The sequence below is a fragment of the Rhineura floridana genome, chromosome 12 (genome assembly GCF_030035675.1).
Source record: "Rhineura floridana isolate rRhiFlo1 chromosome 12, rRhiFlo1.hap2, whole genome shotgun sequence".
Lineage (NCBI taxonomy): Eukaryota > Metazoa > Chordata > Lepidosauria > Squamata > Rhineuridae > Rhineura > Rhineura floridana.
The window spans coordinates 22,665,288-22,686,275 of NC_084491.1; the positions used below are offsets into that span (position 1 = coordinate 22,665,288).

The 20,988-nt window shown below is 45.5% G+C and overlaps 1 protein-coding gene across 4 annotated transcripts in view; it reads right to left on the minus strand.

Moving 5' to 3' along the window:
• The window catches only part of UNC5D (unc-5 netrin receptor D), a 550,803-nt gene that overhangs the window by 35,233 nt on the left and 494,582 nt on the right, over positions 1–20,988 (minus strand). For all 4 annotated transcript variants that reach the window (XM_061592401.1, XM_061592399.1, XM_061592400.1 and 1 more), the window contains 2 exons: positions 8,090–8,258; positions 1,484–1,711 (listed from right to left, as the gene is read on the minus strand). In XM_061592401.1, the coding sequence (XP_061448385.1) occupies positions 1,484–1,711; positions 8,090–8,258 (397 nt within the window). The remainder of the gene's footprint in view (positions 1–1,483; positions 1,712–8,089; positions 8,259–20,988) is intronic.

A 20,988-nucleotide genomic window follows, 5' to 3' on the forward strand; every position in this document is an offset into this window, starting at 1 on the left:
ATAGGACAAACCATGGGTTCAGTTCATGGTTAGTCTGGAGAGAGCTAAACCATGTGCCTGTATTCCAACAATAAGCTAAGCAAAAGTGCAGTTTAGCTCAGCATGACACAGCAGAAAAAAGACTGGGGAGAAGTAAAGCAGTCACCATCTCCTCTCAGGGAGCCTGCATGCTCATTCTAAGCCATGGTTTGGCTTAGCGTGATGTGAACAAAGCCAATGTGTAGCTGGATGTAACTTTGTTCTGACACCTCTTTTTCTTCTCAAGAAAGAGAAAAAAATAGCTGTGGGACTGGCAGACTGCTAGGCATGGAAGTGGTGCCTAACCTTTTCACTTCAGACAGTTTTTCTGTTCAGGACAAGTTCACCCCAGGTAAAGGGGAAAAAACAGTTCTGGAGAAGGTGATTTGGGGCAGAAAGATAGCAGGAAAGAAAGGATAAGCAGCCTTATTCTCTCTGCCTCCTTCTTTGTTTTCTATTCAAGAATATGGCCGCCCATGTCTGCTTTTCATTACAAAAAAACCCACAACCATAGGTACAATATTACACATAACTTTGTATCACCTGCAGTTTGCCCCATAGCATGTGGCATGTCTTACTGCAGTATTTTAAAAGTTGCCCCAAAGACGGTGACAATGTAGGGAAGATGTAGCAACACGGTGCCCTCCAGGTATTGCTGGACTACAATCCCTATCATCCCTGATCATTGGCCATGTTGGCTGAGGCTGATGAAAGGTGTAGTCCAACAATGTCTGGAGGGCACCACAATGGCTACCCCTTATGTAGGGGCATCTGTAATGATCCTTAGACTTCTGACACTTGTGTTAATTCCAAGAAAGATGGGATTCCACATAAGCTGGGTGGTGATTTATTCAAATAACTACAACAATCATAATAAAAGAACAGGACTGAAGCTTGCAAAGTGTTCCTGTGCATGATTATTCAGAAGTAGAATCACAGAATAGTAGAGTTGGAAGTGGCTTATAAGGCCATTGAGTCCAACCCCATGCTCAATTCAAGTAAATCCCACTGCATTCAGTGGGGCTTGCTCCTAGGTAAGTGTGCACAGGATTGCAAGCCTTAGCCACTACACTACATCAGATCTTTGGGGTTAGAGTCCCTGCCCCAAATAGGGTAGAATGAAAAAGAAGAAAACTGTAGAACTGTGTCAAAGTGTGATCAGAACAAGATCTTTTAGATCAGGATGGAAACTTTGTGGAGCTCCCAGTGTTGTTGGACTTTGGCTTCCATCATCCTTGACCACTAGCCATGCCAGTTTGTACTCATGCAAATTGGAGTCTGACAACGCCTGGAGTCCAACAGGTTTCCCATGCCTGCTTTAGGTCAACACATATCCAGTCCTTGTTCCACATCATGGTCAGGTTTTGCAGACATGCATATACACAGATGTATCAACTATTTAAAACTAAAATGTTTGAACAGAGAAGTGTTAACAAAAAAAAATGAAAAGGTTTTGGAGCCTTACCTGAAATGCACAGGGAGTATTATCTATGCAGTACACTCTCAGACTGTAATCCAGTGAGTTGCAAGACATACAGCCAAAGACTGCTACTTTCAGTTCTTTAATGGAACAATCAGAGAGGGGCTCCCCAATAAGAGCATAAGTTCCAAAAGAGTCCAAGAGAATGTGACAGGCATATGGGTCCAGGAGGCAGTAACAGGAAGTGGTTTCCTCTTCCACAGACATCACTTCCTGCATTTAATGAAAAGCATATTAAACATACACACATTATATCCCAAAACTGGCTTAGTTTTTAGAATAGGTATCCTAGCATTTCAGTGATATTTCTTAAATAACTTAGAACATATATTAAAAATATTAGTATTAGTATATGGTATAGTTTTCATAGGGTTGTATTCAACTAAGTCCTAGTCAGAGCAGACCCATTCAGAGTAAGAAACTTATGTTAGTCATGTCTGTTACCTTTAATGGTTCTACTCAGAGTAGGACAAGCACTGAATACCACCCACAGGAACTGTGATCCAATAGACACGGGATGGCAGTTAGAGCTAGAAGTTCAAGACTCAAAAATTGGTGGGAGGAACCAATTTGATAGATCCAAAGATTCCCTTCTTCTAAAGGAAGGAGCTTCCTTCAATTGAGGAATACACCTTCCACTGGTGGAGGGAATCTTTTGATTCAACTGAGGTTTTTAGCAAGGGATGGGGAATGTGTGAACCTCCAAGTGTTGCTGGACTTCATCAGCACCAACCAGTATAGCCAATGGTCAGGGATGTTGTTGGGAATAGCAAGTGGGGAGAGTGCTGTTGCACTTAGGTTGTACTTGTGGGCTTCCCGAGTGCTGGACTAGATGGGCTTTTGATTTGATCCAGCAAGCTCTTCTTGTGTTCTTATGATGGAATCCAACAACATCTAGAGGGCCACAGGTTCCCTATTCCTGCCTTCAAGAGCAGCCTGACACAGAGACACTAATCTTTTCCTGGCTACAGTTGCCACTTGTTTATAGTTTATTTAATGGACTCTACATATTTTAATATAACCAAAACAGTAAATATGATTATAGATGAAGCTTGCCCAAAGCTACCCAAGCAAACTTAACTCAGGCTGGGATCCACTCTCATGGTTTTTATAATATTCATATGACAAAAGGATTAGACTGTAAAAGTTTACATGAAAACAAATCTTTGTGAAGGGTAGTGGTACTATACTGTAGATTTCAGTTTTTTAAGTCTGTTATTGTTTTGTTAACAATAGCAGGTTTTACAGGTCTATGCAATTGTGTGTGTGTGTGTATATATATATATATATATATATATATATATATATAAGACAGTTTTGAAAGCAACAAACAGAACTTTGTTTTAGGCGGAGGCTGAAACGTTTTGTTAATACAATAAAAACCTCTGTTTGGTTAATCACAATTACATTCATATATATTTTTAGGTAATTAACGGAATCCTTATAGGGACCCACAGCAAGCTTGAGTGAAGTTCTGTTTGTTGCTTTCAAAACGAGATGGAAGCTGAAATGTTTTGTTAATACAATAAAAACATCTGTTTGGTTAATCACAATTACGTTCACATATATATATATATATATTAATATAAAAGAAAACTACATTTAAAATCTTGATAGCTACATAACTTGCCATTTTTTTATATGGAATGCTTTTTGGGTTGTTAAAAAATATAACCGTTATAAAGAAAGATTGTAAACAAAGTGTGCTTTATAAAAGAAGTTTATATAAATCCATATTAAAAAAAAAAGAGGCAGTGCATTTGTTTGGCATCACGTAAGCTTTGTAATCGTACCAGACACATATTCATGTTCTGTGTTCTTTGCCTTGCCAGAGAATTTCTGCAACACCAAAACTATCAACACACATTTCTCATTGTTTTGTGTCTGACTAGCACTGGCTTAAAAAAATAATATTGTCCTGAACTTCCAGCTGAGGTAGCTTTTCCACCTCCTTCCAAGCAGAAATTAAGTCTTATAGGAATTTATTCAGCTAGTTTCCTCTTTCGACAACCCTTTTAAGTTGGAATTGCTTTTTAAGATGTTTTGAAATCTTTTTTTTAAAAAAAGATTTTTTAAAGATATTTTATTTTAATATGTTTTTAAAGATGTTTTGTTTTAATAAATTTTAATGTCTGTTTTATGATGTTTTAGAGTGTTTTAGCATTGTTGCTAAATGGAAGGGCGATATATCAATTTAAGAAAGAAAGAAAGAAAGAAAGAAAGAAAGAAAGAAAGAAAGAAAGAAAGAAAGAAAGAAAGAAAGAAAGAAAGAAAGAAAGAAAGAAAGAAAGAAAATAGTTTACTGATTGTAAGTCACTTTGGGTTCACTTTTGTGAAGAAAAGTGAGAAACAAACTGTGAATCCTAGTTGCATAAGTACAAGAGAGATTCAGACTTGGGGTTTCTCAAACAAGATCTCATTGTGCCATGTGGGAAATAGCTTTTAAAAGTTAATTGGTTTCTTGGCCATAATTTTCACCATCTGTTGGAAATTTCCAACATATATGCTTTTTTTTGGGGGGGGGGGTTCCAAAAAGCAACAGCAGGTATGCTTTAAAAAGAAAAGAAAAGGAAACCGGCAAAGCAACACAAAACGAGAAGGCTAACTGGTTTATAGAAAAATAATGCAGAGGGAAGTTTATTTTGTGTGTCATGTCTGCTCTGAAAATGGAAAATGCTGAGTAGGATAATAGAGAGCTATAATGAGCAACGGGTCTGTTTCTCACCTCCAGATTTAGAAAGATGCCCGATCCTACACATGCTTGTTCAGAAATAGGTTGAATTCTAATGGGGCTACCCCCAAATAAATGTGTGTAGGATTGCTACTGAATCGATTTAAAACAGAGATGGGGAACCGGTGACCCTCCCACTGTTGTTGGACTGCAACTCCCATCATCCATAAATATTAGCCATGCTGGCTGGGGCTGATGGGAGTTGAAATCCTACAACATCTAGAGAGCCAAAAGTTTCATATCCTTGATATAAAACAATGTGAAGGTTCACCTCTAATTTACTGTGTTTCCAATAAGCCCACAGATCTATGTTGGCCTCCTGACATAGTACCATAGATTGAAGCACCCCAGCTGCACCAGGAATACTCCCTTTTTACTGAATCCTTGCAAATTATGTTAGTAATAGCAGAGTGAGTAGGGAAAGAAAGATCTGTCAATTTCTGCAACGATTTGCGATTTTTAAAAAATAAATCCTTATGAAAATTCTCCAGCATTTTAGTGCAAATTTCTTCTAATAAACACACTTTTATGTTAAAATGTACACATTTTTGCAAGCAATTTCTCCTAAGATAATGTATTTTGGTATGTTATTTTCACTTATATTCAATTTCATGCACACTTTCCCCTAACATATGCATTTTTGTAAACATTGGTTGGTGAATTGCATTGCAAAATTCAAATATATTTTGAAGGATAGCTGTGTTTCGGTTGTCATATTGTTCTTAAAAGTGCTAATTGTATAGATTTGGGCTGAAATGTGAACTAAATCAAATTTCTTGCCCATCCCCAAGAGTGATTCAAATATATAGAACAATATCAACAAAACTGTAACAACAGAATCAGGAAACAGAAGATGTTTTGCTCCAAAGTCCTGTTGAAAGAGCCAGAGCTTCAGTAGTCTCTGGAAAGCATATAATGGCAGGGTTACATGGTGTCTCAAAGCAGAGCATGTCAGAGTGTCAGTAGGGGGTACAGACACATTAAAAGCACATGTGAGTGGGTTGCCGAGACAAACAAGCTACCAATGTCCCTGCCAGCCACTATTCCTGCTGGCCAAAAGTTTGGCAAGCATGTGAGATGGGGCCCAATTTGCATACAATGTATGTAGAACACCTCAATGCAAAAGGGGCAGTCAAGTGCATGGAGGTGCATTATATGCATAGGGCCATTTCACACCCTTGCCCAGTGTCTGTTGCCAGTGGGGTGTGTCTGCAATGGAGGCCAGAGCTAGTCTGCACACCCTCTCATCCATGTTTTCAAACAGGCAAAATGATAGTGTGTTTTGCTATAATTGTCACTCATCAGGATTCCCTTCCCAGTGTCTCCAAATGCTCCCTTGAAAACTGTTCCAATTGTAATGCGGGGTTTCTTCCTCCCAAATAAATAAACAAAATATTGGCACGGGAAGCTGATTGAATCCTCTCTAATGTCAATGCATGGGCATATGAACACAAAGACATCCTGTAGCCTGACATCTCGCACACAGGGAAGCCTGCTGGGATATGTTTCAAACTGTTGATAATCTCCTCAATATCCTAGAAAGGATAATTATTGCCTTTCTAGTATATGTTTAACCTAAAAGAACAAGCACCATTCTGGCTTTCAAACTGGTGGAAGTCAGGCAATGGTAGTGTAAAAGAATACAGCACAGAGATGGTGAAGATCATAGGTTGACAATATGGTATCCTCCGCTGTTTGCGGCTCAAACTGTTATCAGCCCCAGCCAACATGCTTGATGGTTCAGGGATGATAGGGAGCTGTAGTCTGCAAAATCGGGAGAATATCACATTAGCTACCCCCATATATATCCTTCATGAATAATTCCAGATGCAACCTGGGAGTAGCAAAAAAAAAAAAAAGTGATCACCACTATGGCAAGTGTCCTCCTGAAACCAGAAGGATCAGTTCAGGCTCCCATCCCCTGAAACTGTGCCCCCTCAAACTGAATGAGTTTAACCCAGCCCTAATCTGAATTTAGCTGGCAGCTCTATTTAGAAATTTTAAATTGTTTCATAATGCCATTAAATTTCACTAGCTTAATTTTGTTATTCACTCATGAAAACAAAATTTATTCCATAATTTGTTTGATAAGGATCATTCAGACCATGGTATTCCCGATCTCTATGTATGGATGTGAAAGTTGGACAGTGAAAAAGGGGGATAAGAGAAAAATCAACTCATTTGAAATGTGGTGTTGGAGGAGAGCTTTGCGGATACCATGGACTGTGAAAAAGACAGATAATTGGGTGTTAGAACAAATTAAACCAGAACTATCACTAGAAGCTAAAATGATGAAACTGAGGTTATCATACTTTGGACACATAATGGGAAGACATGATTCACTAGAAAAGACAATAATGCTGGAAAAAACAGAAGGGAGTAGAAAAAGAGAAAGACCAAATAAGAGATGGATTGATTCCATAAAGGAAGCCACAGACCTGAACTTACAAGATCTGAACAGGGTGATTCATGACAGATGCTATTGCAGGTTGCTGAACTATAGGGTCACCTAAATCGTAATCTACTTGAAGGCACATAACAACAACAAAATCACATTGATCCATTTGCACATATTTGTTGTTTTTGCTTTTTTATTCTCTATTTCTTTAGGTTTTGAGGCCTAGAGGTCTTCTGTATCTTTACAAGTTGTGCAGGGAGGAGGGAGAATTCCACCTTGTGGTTTTTTCCTATTACAGGGTGGCAAGAACACCTGCACTTGGCTGACTTTCTCTTCTCCTAAAGATACAGGATCAGTCTCAGGCCATGAACCTGGGAACCCTATTTCATGTAGATGTTAAACAGCATGGGGGACAAAGTAGAGCCCCAAACCACCCCATAAGCCAGAGGCCATGGACTAGAATAAAAGGCTTACAGCACCTCCTTCTAGAATTGATCCTCCAGGAAGGACCATAGTCGCTGTTACACTGTGTCTCCAGAGCTCAACCTGGCAAAGCAATCAAGCCAATAAGAGATGCAGGAAAACCAACAGGTTTGCACTCCCCCCCCAACAATTCCCCAAAATCGGGCCACATCTGCATCTTACACTGATGAAAGAATGTTTTAAATTGTGACTGTGTTTTATAATTTTTAACGGTTTTTAGAATGCTTTTATTTTTCTTGTTGTTCAGTTGTATTTGCTGATACGTCTGCCATCCTGGACTCCTTCATGAGGAAGGGTGGGATGGAAATAAATAAATGTAAAGCCATATGATACCACTGTAACAGTCATGGCATCCCCTCTAGGAACTGTAAGTTTGTTAAAGATGCTGAGAATTACTCGGAGACTCTTATTCCCCTTCAGAGAGTTACAATTCCCAGAGTGGTTTAGCAACCAAACCCTTCTTCCCAACTGTAGCTTGTTTGTGGTGCTCAGAGCTGTTAAAGGTAAAGGTGTCCCTGCACTTATATTGCGAGTCGTTTCCGACTCTTAGGGTGACATCTTGCAATGTTTACAAGGCAGACCATATATATGGGGTGGGTTTGCCAGTTCCTTCCCCGGCCTTTCTTTACCCCCCAGCGTATGCCGGGTACTCATTTTACCGACCACGGATGGATGGAAGGCTGAGTGGACCTCGACCCCTTTTACTGGAGATTCGACTTCCTCCTTCCGTTGGAATTGAACTCCAGCACTGAGCAGAGCTTTCGGCTGCATTACCACTGCTTACCACTCTGCACCACGGAGGAGGTTGTTAGGAGACCCCTATTCCCTATTCTCAGAATTCCCTAAGAAGAAGAATTGATTGTTAAACCAGCTGGGGAATTTGTGTGTCAACTGGTACTAACAATTAGTACTAACAAATATTTCACTTTGTTAGATCCTTCCTTAACCTTTTTTCGTCTAGGGAGGGAACTTCACTTACCTCCCATTTGCCCTGAAGCCTTTTCTTTTTCAGGTGAATGTTCCAGTGCTCAGAGTTCACTTCTGCACAGTGTGGTATCGTCAAGGCAAATGGGGTGGAGACTGTCACTTCTGCAGGACCGCAAGTGACTTCCGGACCAAGGAGGACTTCACTGCCTTCTGGCTGCAGGCTTTGCATGGAGACAGCGAGAGGAAAAAAGTTACAAAGGAAAAGCCCCCAAAATAAAACTTTCTTCCAGGAGCAAAACGTGGAACATTTGTTCATCTCCTCTATTGCTATGGTAGCATTTATGCTTGTTTAATGTTAACAGCTAAATATTTCAAATACCTCCTGCCAAAATCTCAGGGCTGCACTCATACATACACACACAGGGAAGAAAATAGGAGAGGGCAGGGGGAGAGAAAAATGAACTGCTTATTCATTTGTAAAGGAAATGCAAGACAGAGATCCATCAGGGCCTGCTATTTTACTGCATGGTATCTTTAGGTAATTTTAGACTCTGGACATAATGGTTAAATGAGTCCCTTGTTTAGGGAGCAATCCAAGATCTACCATATGAATGAGTTAGGATCTGGCAGATCTCTGGCTTAGCCAGGGCTATGCTGGTGAAAGTCCCCCACCTTGGCTTCTCTGGATATAGGCCAACATACAGTCAATCCCTCATTCAAGCTTAGCCAGGGCTCAGCTGCCTTAGCCGAAACCGGCTCAGCCGAGGCCATTGTAAGTCCCCCAAAAGGGGCATTCCAAGAGCAGGACGGGGGAAGGATCCTAATTCTGATCAGCTCAGTCATGTGATCTGGCTACCAAGCAGAATGTTCGCCAGCAAAAAGGGTAGTGTAAGCCAAACTCTGTTTGAAAGGCTTGTTTTCCCTCTTCCAGGCTTGGGCCAGCTTAGGTGGCAGTAGCTTCACTTCTGAACAGGGCTTGGATCTGGCATACATTATGCTGGCTTCCCATCGTTGGGATTGCTGCCTTAGATGCTACAGTATTTCACTTCATTTCCTTCACAATCTGGTAAGACAACCCAGCTGCATTTGGGAGTCCACCTGTTCATTTTCTGAATGGGACTCCAGACTCCTGCCCTAAAGTTCTGCTCTGACGACACCACAGCTTTTACTTGTCAGCTCTGGATCGTTTCTCTATCTCACCCTGCAAATGTTTCCCTTGATATCAATAGAAGTAAAGAAGCAATGCTATCCCCCCCCTTCTCTTCAGTTCAGAGAATACTACAAACAATACAATATCTTATAGTTGTTTTATAAAAAGCCTAATTATGGTTCTCTGATGCATCCTAACATGAACATTACCAGCCAATTGTGCTTTTATTTTTAAAAACATTTCTGATCTGCCCCTAAACAAGCGTAATGGGTAACTGAGAGAAAGCGAATATTAAATTATGAAATGTTCAATACAAACACCCACTCTACCTTTCAGGCCTACATTTAGCGCCATCCCACACAAACTCATTTCCCCTTGCATGCTGTTACACATGAATAAAAAAGTTGCCCTCAAAATTGCAGAAAATACATAGTTTGCCTCTATTATATCAATAACATCCCTCTGTTTCCTGACTCATATATCACAGACTTGCTTTGATTTGGTTTAAGGCTGTGGGTAAGCCATTCTGCAGACCTGGAAGTGTGAGGGCTGATTAGGCTGCTTTGAGGTAAGTTCCCTATGAATGCTGAGAGGAACTTGCATCTGTTCTCAACTCCAGCCCAGCAGTTGCTGGATGAAAACAAACACATAAACAACGCCAGTCTCTGATACTGATATCAGAGATGAAGCCTTTAAAAGAAGCTAAAGATTATTGTCAGCAAGCTCTTACTCAAAATGAGCATTGGTTTATTTTGGGGTGCAGGGGAGGCATGGTGACCCAAGGGAAATTCAGATGTCTGATTTGCTTGCTCTGCACCAAATCATACCAATAATGGCCTATACAAGGGTATGAGGGGGATCCACTTTATTTATTATTCCATTTATATCCCACCGTTCCTCCAAGGAACTGAAGGTGGCATACAAACGTGGTACTCCCTCTCCCAATTTTAACCTCACAACAACCCTGTGAGGTAGGTTAGGCTGAGAGACCTTGACTGGCCCAAGGTCACCCAGTAAGCTGAGTGGAGATTTGAACCCTGATCTTGTTCTTCAGTAAAGCAAGCTATGAGACTCACAGACAGGGATTTTTAGAGAGAGAAGGAAACCTGCAATAAACGGGTTAAGCAGAGCAGAACAGAGCGCCAGGTTTGCCAAGGTCAGCAGCTGGCGGGCAAGTAGATAAGGAGGAACTTGCAGAAGCTCTGGTGTGGGGGAAAGTAGTTTGGAGAGAGAGAACTGTTCTTTAGTATTTTGTCAGTAAAGACTCTTACAAGAAACTTGCCTGGCCTGGCTTATTTACTGATCTATGCGTCCCAAGAATTTCTTCTTTGTATGATCTCTATACGCACACACCGACAGATCTCACAGGTTCCAGTCCAGCACTCTAACCACTACACCGCACTGGCTTTCTGTGTGCCACGGCCCATGTGAAGCTAAGGTGAAGGGATACAATCAGGATCACAAGGACTGAACGAGCAGAAGCTGATGACCTGCTCTTAATGACCCACTTTCATTCTAAAAACAGGGGTGGGGAACCTTTCTTGGTTGGCAGGCCAGACTGTTATGTCCCCGCCCCTGAAGGCCAAATTTGACAGGTGGGTGGGGCCCACAGTCCTTCGATACCTATATATGCTGAATGCATGTGTTTGTGATCTGTTTACATCAGGCCTAAGGGTGGTGGCAGTGATGGAGGAGGCTTTTAGGAATATTTTGGCAGGGTCAAACCATCCAAAAGGTGTATGAACTCAGATAGCTTCAGACTCTATCTGGAGTAGGGAGGGGTGATCATTCAGCTTCTTTCGGGTTTGCTACCAGATTATTCAAAAAATTTGCATCCTCATGCTCACCCTGTGTGCAGAGCTTGTTAAAATCTCAGTGGATGTTCCCAGTCACCGGATTTCCCTGACAGCAGACCACATGGCAGGAAGAGCAGGAGCACACAAGCTGAAAAATGCAAGCCCTGCATGGAGAGGGCAGAGAAGAGGGGAGGAGAGGAGGAGGAGGAGGCGGCGGCAGCCATAGGGTTTTTCTTGGTAGGGGAGGCAAGCATTGATCAAGGTGGCTGTTCCTGCCCATCTAGAGGAGAAGTGGCAGATGGAGTAGCACTGTGGTGCCCCAGATGTTGTCAGATTCCAAATCCCATTAGCCCCAAACAGCATGGACTTGGATGGGTGGTTGGGACTTGAAAGTCCGACAACATCTGTTTTAGACTATGCTTTGCTTCTTTACATGTTGCTTAATTCCAGGTCTAGACCCAAAGGTCAAAGGATGTGGTGGTGAGACCTGGAATTAAGCAACATGTAGAGAAGCAGCTGATGCTAGGAATGTGACTATCATCGACAGGAGTAGCCAACATGGTGACTTCCAGATGCTGTTGGAATTCAACTTCCCTCACTCCTATGCATTGGCTATACACTGGGTGTCTAAGTCAGGGGGAACTTGTGGCCCTCCAGATGTTGTTGGACTCCTGTCAGTCCTAGCCAACATGGCCAATGGTCAGGGATGATGGCAGCTGTGGTCCACAGGTCCCCTAACCCTAATTTAGATGCAGGAAGGCATGGGAGGTAGGAAACATAGGAAACTGCCTTCTGTCAGTTTAGATTATCCATCTAGTCCAGTCTTTTCTACTCTAGCAACTGCATATTTCCAGAAAATGTGCCCTTTGTTATTTAACTGGGTAGGTTCTTCCCTATCCTTCCTATCTTATTCACATCCGGCATGTGAAATGCAAAGCTGGCCTCCTGCATCAAAAACATAATGCTGACAAACAAATGGAAAAGTTTACTGCATGTATGCGCAGTGGAAAAGTTAAGACAATTCACATCCCACTGTGACAGCAAAATACAGGTTAAGCTTTAAAAGCCGCTGCCTTAGTCCCTCCAGGGACTGTGATTCCAGAGTTTTAGTCATGCACTTGTAGTGATGATTCCCAACAGAAAATAATCAGGCTTTTCATGCATTGAGATGTAAAAAAGATGAAAACAACACAGCAGTGTAGAAACAATATAATATGCTTCCTTTGTGCTCTCCTCTTCCTCAAGCAATAACATGCCAAGGCAGCCTTTTACAGAGGGGTCAGTTTCCTCATGCGGCGACAGGACCAGAGAGTTGTTTTTGTAGTACCTAGTTATTCACAAATGCATATACTGAATACGGGGGAGGAGGAAAAAAAACCAGACACCAGTACTCCACTGTAAAGCAACAGCATCCATGAGCATGCACGCGCGCACCCACACACACACACAGTGCATGCTGTTGGGGTCCCATGCGACTCCTTCTTGCAAGCCAGCTGCAATTCTCTCTCCTTTTGGCAGTCTTCCAGCCACCAAATCGTTCCGTTCCATACACCACTCAAGCAGGTGAAGTGTGCCCAGGACCTAGTAAATATCACTGGTCAATGCTCATTTGAAAGAAAACATCTTCTAATCAGTAGCCATTGAGGAAACGTATTTAGCTACTAGCTGGGCAAAAGCCCAGAGCAAACTTAAGAAGTTGTCTTGGACTGAATCAGACTGCTGGCGTTCTAGCTTAGTCTAGACTGGCTGGTAGCAGCTCTCCAGGAGTTCAGCCAGGGTCCTGTCCTACTCCCAGTCCTGCCAAGAGATGCAGGTGATTGAAAGAGTGAGCTTCTGCATGCAAAGCACCTGCTCACTGAACTATGGCCCTTCCCCATAATTATACTTGATTGCCAGAGAACACAATATTGCTCTCGGGGAAAGGGCTTGTGCTTTGTGGCAAGTTAGTTAGGTAACCCGGAGCTGTGCCTTACTTCTGAAAAGAGATAGTTGAATCAGTTACGACAGGGCCAACTAACCTTTTTTGGCCTATGGGCCATATCGATGGTCCCTTTGAGGACCACATGCCAGTTGGGGGGCATAGCCAATGCATATCTACAAATGCAGGAACACACACATACAGCATACATACACAAACTATACATCCAGACACAGACACAGAATCAGCAGTTCCAGCCCTCCCAGCTCCAGTGATTAGATGGGGGTCACTGAAAATGTTGCCTTTTATTTTGCACAGGTCAGGTGTGGGGAAACTTTGACCATCCAGATGTTGCCAAAGTACAACTGCCATCATCTCTGGCCATTGGTCATGCTTGCTGGGTCTGAGGGAGTTGTAGTTCAGTAACATCTGGAGAACTAAAGGTTCCCACATCTGGTATAGATCAGATGTGGCCTGTGGGCCACGGGTTAGTCAATTCTGGGCTACAAGGATGAAGGCCATACAGAATGATGCATGGCTAGCTAATTACAGAGCAAATGTCTTTCCTCCACTTAAGTTCAAGCCACTACAGACAACTATGGTTGAAACTAAGCAATAAGAGAAATGCATGAATGTACTTCACATTTCTGATTTTAAAACAATATTATTCGACAGCAACAGGAGATGGGGTAAACAGGAACAGAGGGGTTAAACATTTCCCCTTGTGCTGTGGAAACTGGATGTTATTCATCCCAGGAGTGAAGCTGCCATCATTGCCGCTGGGTTAATATAAGAAGGATATGTCAAATGCATTCCACCCATTGGATGTTTGGCCTTGTGTGAACCATTCAAACAAATCTCTTTCCTTTCTGAGATCCAGTCTCTCAGACACTTCTCTTTGTTTATATCAAGACAGGTATGGTCTTCTGGTGCTCTCAGCACTGTATAGCACTCCAATAAATAAATGAATAATATTGAGTTATTTCCATTTATATCCCATCTTTTTTTGTTCATGGAACCGAAGGTGGCATACATGTGGTTCCCAGGTGGTCAAACATCCTCGCACTGACTAAACACAGACCTGCTTAACTTCAGGAAGACAGTGGCCTCATGTGCCTTCAAACCATACCCTGGGACACTATTAGCAGCAGCATGTCAAAACAATCCCAAACCACAACAACTACAATCCTGTTCAGGAATGCAGAATACTATCTGAAGACTCAAACTGTGTGGGGGTGTGGAAATGTGTGCCAACCCTGCCTCTCCTCTTCTGACCTTTTGCATGTTGAGCATGAAGGTCTGCAGAGAGATTCTAACTACGTTCAGTTAAATGTGGTTAGAATCCTTCTCACAATCCCCTTTTAAAGACATCCAAAACCTTATGAATATGTTAATCACATTTTGGGCAAAGGCAATTGTTGAGGAAGTAGATGTGATGTCAGGGGAGGCGCTAAAACAAGTCATTGTGCTGCATGTGAGTGACATGCACACAGACACTAAGTTGGTGGCCATCTCCTTATTTTATTTATTTTATTTTATTCGATTTATATACCGCCCACAGCCCAAGGGCTCTCAGGGCGGTGCACAACATGGATAAAATACAATAAAATCACAAAAACAGCAAAGTATACATTATTAAACAAGTAAACAACCTGATATAGATTAAAAATACAAATGAATTAAAATGCCTGGGAGAATAAAAAGGTTTTAACCTGGCGCTGAAAAGATAAAAGTGTAGGCGCCAGGCGCACCTCATCAGGGAGACTGTTCCATAAATCGGGGGCAACCACTGAAAAGGCCCTAGATCTTGTTACTACCCTCCGAGCTTCTCTGTGAGTCGGAGCTCGGAGGAGGGCCTTAGATGTTGAACGTAGTGAACGGGTAGGTTCATATCGGGAGAGGCGTTCCGCTAGGTATTGTGGTCCCACGCCGTGTAAGGCTTTATAAGTCAAAACTAGCACTTTGAATTTGGCCCGGAAACGAATAGGTAGCCAGTGCAAATGAGCCAGAACAGGTGTTATATGTGCAGACCGCCTAGTCCTCGTCGGCAGTCTAGCAGCTGCGTTTTGCACTAGCTGTAGTTTCCGAACTGTCTTCAAAGGCAGCCCCACATAGAGCGCATTGCAGTAATCCAATCTAGAGGTTACCAGAGCATGCACAACTGAAGCGAGGTCGTCGCTTTCCAGATAGGGACGTAGCTGGGCTACCAACCGAAGGTGGTAGAACGCATTCCGTGCCACCGAGGCCACCTGCACCTCGAGAGTAAGGAATGGATCGAAAAGAACCCCGCTCCGCACCCGGGACTTACCGGTTCTGCGGGGCGTTGTTTGCGGCCCGGAGTGAATCCGAGCCTCCATTTTGTCCAGGAGAGGTAAGTGCGCCGGATTGACACGTCATCGTGGTGCACCACTTGAGGGGGCGGGGCAACTGAGCTCATTTAAGCTCATGCCGGCTGCCCCCTCTCCCTCTCCTTAATTTTGGCAGCAGAGGCTGTACAGCGTTCCTGCGCTCTCGGCATTGCCCGCTGCGCCATTTTGGAGAGTGCGAGTTTGGCGGCGGCGCCATTTTGCGAGCACTAGGCTCAGGCGTGGCCTTTAGTCAGCCTCGAAGCTTCTGCCCGGCAGCTCGACAGGGTTCTGTCAGCGCTGCGGTAGCGGCGGCGGCGACCTGTGATGGCGCGGAGGGCCTTCTTTTCGGCGGGCCTTACCCCCTCAGCTTAGAGGTCCTTGTTCAGCCGTGGGCTCAGCGGCGGCGGCGGCGGCAACGGCGGCGCGACGGATTGGGCCCCCGTAGCGGCTAAAGAGGGCAGCGAGAGACAGTGGTGCGGCGGCGCCCTGACTCAGGCGCGGCTGCGCCAGTTTAAGCATTTCATTTCCACACACACACTCTTTAAGGCTTCTCTTTTCTAAATTTACAATAGGCATCTCAGCCTGGTAGAAGGCTGTGGTTAGGCCTGCTTCTGGGATTTCTTAAGTTCACACACTTTCTAGGGTATTTCCCTCTGGTAGGCCGGGCCAGGGCCTGTGGAGGGAGGAGGCAAGAGAATTTCCCTTTAACCCATCTAAGCCTCGCTAAGGGTTGCCGGCCCATAATTATACAAATAAAATAAATAAATAAAAGAGAGGGTTTTTATAGAGACTTTCATGGTGCCAAAAAAGGGCCAGGGCGGGCCCAAAGGAAAAGGGAGGGCACCAAGACCAGGCCGGGGATCTTTCCCTCCTGGGGTATCTGGGGCAAAGGATGACGAACCACCATGGGCAGCTGTCCTGGCACATCTCGCGGCCCTTGATGGATCTTCAACCCGTCCATCCCCACCGACACAGTTAAACACTGCTGTGGCATGCGCCTCCCCGGCGAAGCGCACCAGAGGGCAAGTGCGAGGAACGTCCAGTGTGATGCAAGCATCACCTGGTGGCAGCCAATCCAGCACAGCTACAGGTCGGTCAGGGTCAGTTGCTAATCAGTCACTGTTGGATTCCATTTTAGCCCGTCTGGATGCCCTCGAAGCTGGCCCCAGCACCTCGATTGGAGAGACTCCCACCCAGAACCTATGTGCTACTACTGAACGGTCATCCATGGAAGCTGGGTCAGAGGGGAAATCCGGTGAGTACGCAGTGACTGGCTTACAAGGGCCAGGCCCTGCGTGGGGCTGGCCCCCATGGGGGTACCCATATTGGGGACTGGGGCAGGTTTGGCCTTTCTCTCCCCCACACAACACTGAGACAGACAATCAGGCAACACTCACAGCTGCCCTGACATGTGACACACAGCAACTACAACCCTCATCACTTGAGGCCTGTGATCAAGTTTGGGCGGCTTCCCGAACAGGGACTGGGGCTGAGGCAGTCATTTCTGCCCAGCCCACTGCTTCTCCGGAGGTTAGTGACCCCCTGGGACATATTAAAGAGGGTGCCCTTCCGTTTGGAGAGACTTCTGCTCCCTTAGGTTTCCATTTGCTTCCAGCAACTAAAGAAAAAATCTGGAATGGGGACTACATTGACTTGTTTTCCCTGTTATACAGAGAGCCAATTAAGAGAGACAGGGATAAAGGTGAAGAGAGGGAAGTAGAGCGGCCCAAGAGGCGCCGGATTGAGCGCACTTGGGCTAATTGGCTCCCCGCCTACCTTACATACATAGGGGTGATCATACAAAAACAGCCACAGCGGGGTTTAGTCCTGATTAAATATCTGGACATTATCTATAGGGCATATACAGAGTTCATGGGGCTTGCGTGGCTCTCTTACGACGAGGCTTTTCGTATGAGAGCGGCATACGATGCCTCCTTGCCATGGGATAAGAAGGAGGCAGAACTGTGGCTACAGTTCATGTCCCATTCAAAGTCGGTGGCCGGGGACAGGACCGATAGTGGCCACCTCATGGCTAGGCAATTGACACAAGTTTCTTCCCGCGGGCAAGCGGGGCAGGGGGTTCAACCACGCCTGCTCTGCTGGGAGTTTAGCTCCCGTGGCTTCTGCAATAGGAACTCTTGCCGGTATAAGCACGAGTGTACACTCTGCGGTGGTCAACAAGCACCCACTGCCTGCCCTAAGAACTGACCCTATTGAGGTGTCAATAGGGACTTCCAGGGTCAACGTAAACAAGGACCCTCAGGCGCACCTCCGGGAAAAGGGCCCCAGCCCAATTAAGTTACCAGTTTTACAACACTTATTGGATATTTACCCTTTAGCTCAAGAAGCTCGTTGCCTCTTAGAGGGTTTTTCAAACGGTTTTAGGATTCCTTATTCAGGCCCCCGGACTGCCTTCCGGTCCAAGAAACTGAGGTCGGTCCTGGGCATGGAACAGGTTGTTCTGGACAAGATTAACAAAGAAAGGGAAGCGGGCCGAGTTTTGGGCCCCTTCGCTTCCCCTCCTTTTCCATCTCTTAGAGTTTCTCCATTGGGCATTGTGCCTAAAAAGACGCCTGGGGAGTTCCGCCTCATTCATCACCTATCCTATCCAAGTGGGAAGTCAGTTAACAATTTTATTCCACCTCACTTATGTTCAGTACGCTACACCTCTTTTGACTGTGCAGTGAGCATGGTGAGGAGATGTGGTGCGGGTGCTCTCATGGGGAAGTGCGACATAAAATCTGCATTCCGCCTCCTTCCTGTTCATCCAGGAGACTTTGATCTATTGGGGTTCGCTTTCGCGGATAGCTATTATGTGGATCACGCTTTGCCCATGGGCTGCTCAATTTCATGTGCAGTATTCGAGCTTTTTAGCTCTTTCCTGGAGTGGGCGGCTAGGAGGCGGTCCGGATCATGTTCTGTTGTCCACTATTTGGATGATTTTTTATTTGCTGGGCGGGCACACACGGGGGAATGCAAGGCCCTGATGGAACAATTTATGGACCTATCAAGGGAGCTGGAAGTCCCATTGGCGGAAGAAAAAACGGAAGGCCCGTTACCAATTATCACATTCCTGGGGATTGAAATAGATACCTTGGCCCAGACATGTAGGCTCCCACTGGCTAAATTACAACTGCTACGTGAAAAGCTAGATCATGTTCGGTCTTCCAGGAGCGTCACTCTGCGCACCCTTCAGGAGCTGGCGGGTTCACTGAACTTTGCCTGCAGGGTGGTGGCGCCGGAACGGGCTTTCCTTAGGCGAGTATATGACGCCATGTCAGGTTTGTCCCGTCCTCATCATCACATTAGGCTCTCAGGTGAGCTCAAAGACGATCTGGCGGTCTGGGCTAAGTTCTTACAGGACTTCAATGGGATTTCTTTTTGGAGGCGGGACCGCCTCCTTGAGGCTGAACTCCAGGTGCACTCTGACACCTCGGGGGCATTTGGTTTTGGTGTCATCCTTAATGAATCTTGGAGCCATGGCAGCTGGCCGCAGACATGGGTCCAAGAGGGCTGGACTAGAGACTTAACTCTCCTAGAATTTTTTCCCATCGTGGCGGCAGCGCATCTTTGGCCAGACAGGCTACGTGATTCCACAGTCCACTTCTGGTGTGACAACCTGTCCACGGTGCACGTTATTAACTCCTTGTCATCAAAGAACCCCAGAGTTATGCACCTAGTGCACGCTTTTGTGCTACAATGTCTCCACTTTAACATTCTGTTTCTGGCGCGCCACGTACCGGGTATTGATAACAGTATTGCTGATGCTCTGTCACGGAACCAGATGGAGAAGTTTTGCCACCTGGCGCCGTGGGCCAGGGCTCAGCCGGACGTGGTCCCGCCAGATCTGTGGGAGATTGGCAGCTTGAGTCGGAGAGAGCGATAGGCCTGTCCATTGCACCCAGTACTATGGCCAGCTACCAGAGAGCAGGTAGGGAGCTATTAGCCTTCAGGGCAGAAAGGGGTTACGCGCAGCAGTGGCCCATCCCAGTGGAACACCTCATAGAGTTTTGCGTGGAAGGCAGGAGAAAGGGCCTTGCCGTTAAGACTATTCGAGGTAAGCTCTCTGGCCTATCCTTTTTGGCCAAGTCCCGAGGTTTGCGGGATTTTTCCGATGACTTCCGACTTCGTAAGATGTTGGAAGGCTGGGCAAGGGAACACCCCACCACTTCTGATCCCCGCTCCCCTATTCACCCAGAACTTTTGCTAGGGCTCTTGGCCCAATTTGAACGTTTATGTTCGTCATCTTTTGAGGCCCGGCTTTTTCATGCGGCCGCACTTACACTGTTTTTCAGAGCTTTTCGGGTCAGTGAGGTCCTGGCGGGGTCCAGGACTGACCTATCCTCCCGTGCCCTCTTGCTGTCTGACTTTAGTTGGAGGGAGGGACAGGCTACCCTCCAGCTGCGCTGGTCAAAGACGGATCAGCGCAAGAGGGGACGTATGGTGGTTCTTTCCCCCTTGCAGAGGCACGAAATTTGCCCTGTAACAGCATTGGCTAAGTTCTTAACAGTCCGTGGACAACAGCCAGGATACTTATTTGTTCATAAGGATGGCCTCCCCCTTTCTAGATTTCAGTTTTGGGTGGTTAGCTCTTGGGCATATGGGACTCGATCCCAACACGTTTGGGACACATTCTTTCCGTATTGGCGCAGCTTCTACGGCTGCCTGCTTGGGTTATTCCCAAGGCCAGTTACAGTCCCTGGGCAGATGGCGTTCCACAGCCTATAGGTCCTATATTCGGCCTTTTCGAGGGGTTCCAAAAACCAGTTTGTGACTTGTTTCTGTCACTGTTATGAGTTTCCATTGTTTGTTTTGACAGGCCGCTGGAAGAGAGACGAAAGAGTGCACATCCTCCTCTGCGGCCATAGTATGGTCTTTTGGGCAGGCCACATGGCGGCGAAGTCGCGTTTTGGCACGCAGCTTGGGCTGAGCCGGTTGGCTACTGTGCAATGGTTGGGCCACCGAGGTATGCGCTGGGACGGGCTCCTTCCCGCGCTCTTCCAGACGGCAATAGTGCAGAATGCACCACAGTTTTTGGTCATTCACCTGGGAGGGAATGACCTTGGTATGTTGAAGGGCAGAGCCCTGATTGAGCAGGCGTGCGCCGACTTTCAGGCCATTATGCAGCGTTGGCCAGGGGTACACTTGATTTGGTCCGATATTTTACCCCGTAGACACTGGAACTGTATGGGTAACCCTAGGGGGATAAATAGGACCCGCAAGAAAGTAAATAGGCAGCTCCGTCTTGCTCTATTGGACTCTGGTGGTTTTGTCATTCACCATCCAGAGATAAGGCGCAGTAAGGTTGAGCTATATCGGTCAGATGGCGTCCATATGACCAATGTAGGTAATGAGATCCTGTTAGAAGACCTGCAAAGGGGCTTAAAAGACATCTTGTTTGCAAGTGGGGTAAAGGGTGACTAAACAGAGGTTTGTCCCCTTTCTGTGGCGAGGAAGTGCGGGAAAGGTTGAAGGTGAAGGGCAGCTAGGTGACACCTTTAGGCACCTTTGGAGGTGATAGGCGGTCCCGGAGGCCTGCAGCTCCGGGTTTTACGGCCCGAGGGCAGGATACGGGTCGCCTTTGGGGCCAACAGGTCTCATCCACCCAGAGTTTCAGGGCACCGGGGGGCGGTGACGCAGGTTGGCCTCCCTACACACAATTGGAGTGTGGTCAGGGCAAGGGGTTGACAGATTGCACCCCTTTGCCCGACAGGGGTTTGGGTCGCCCAAATAGCTGCA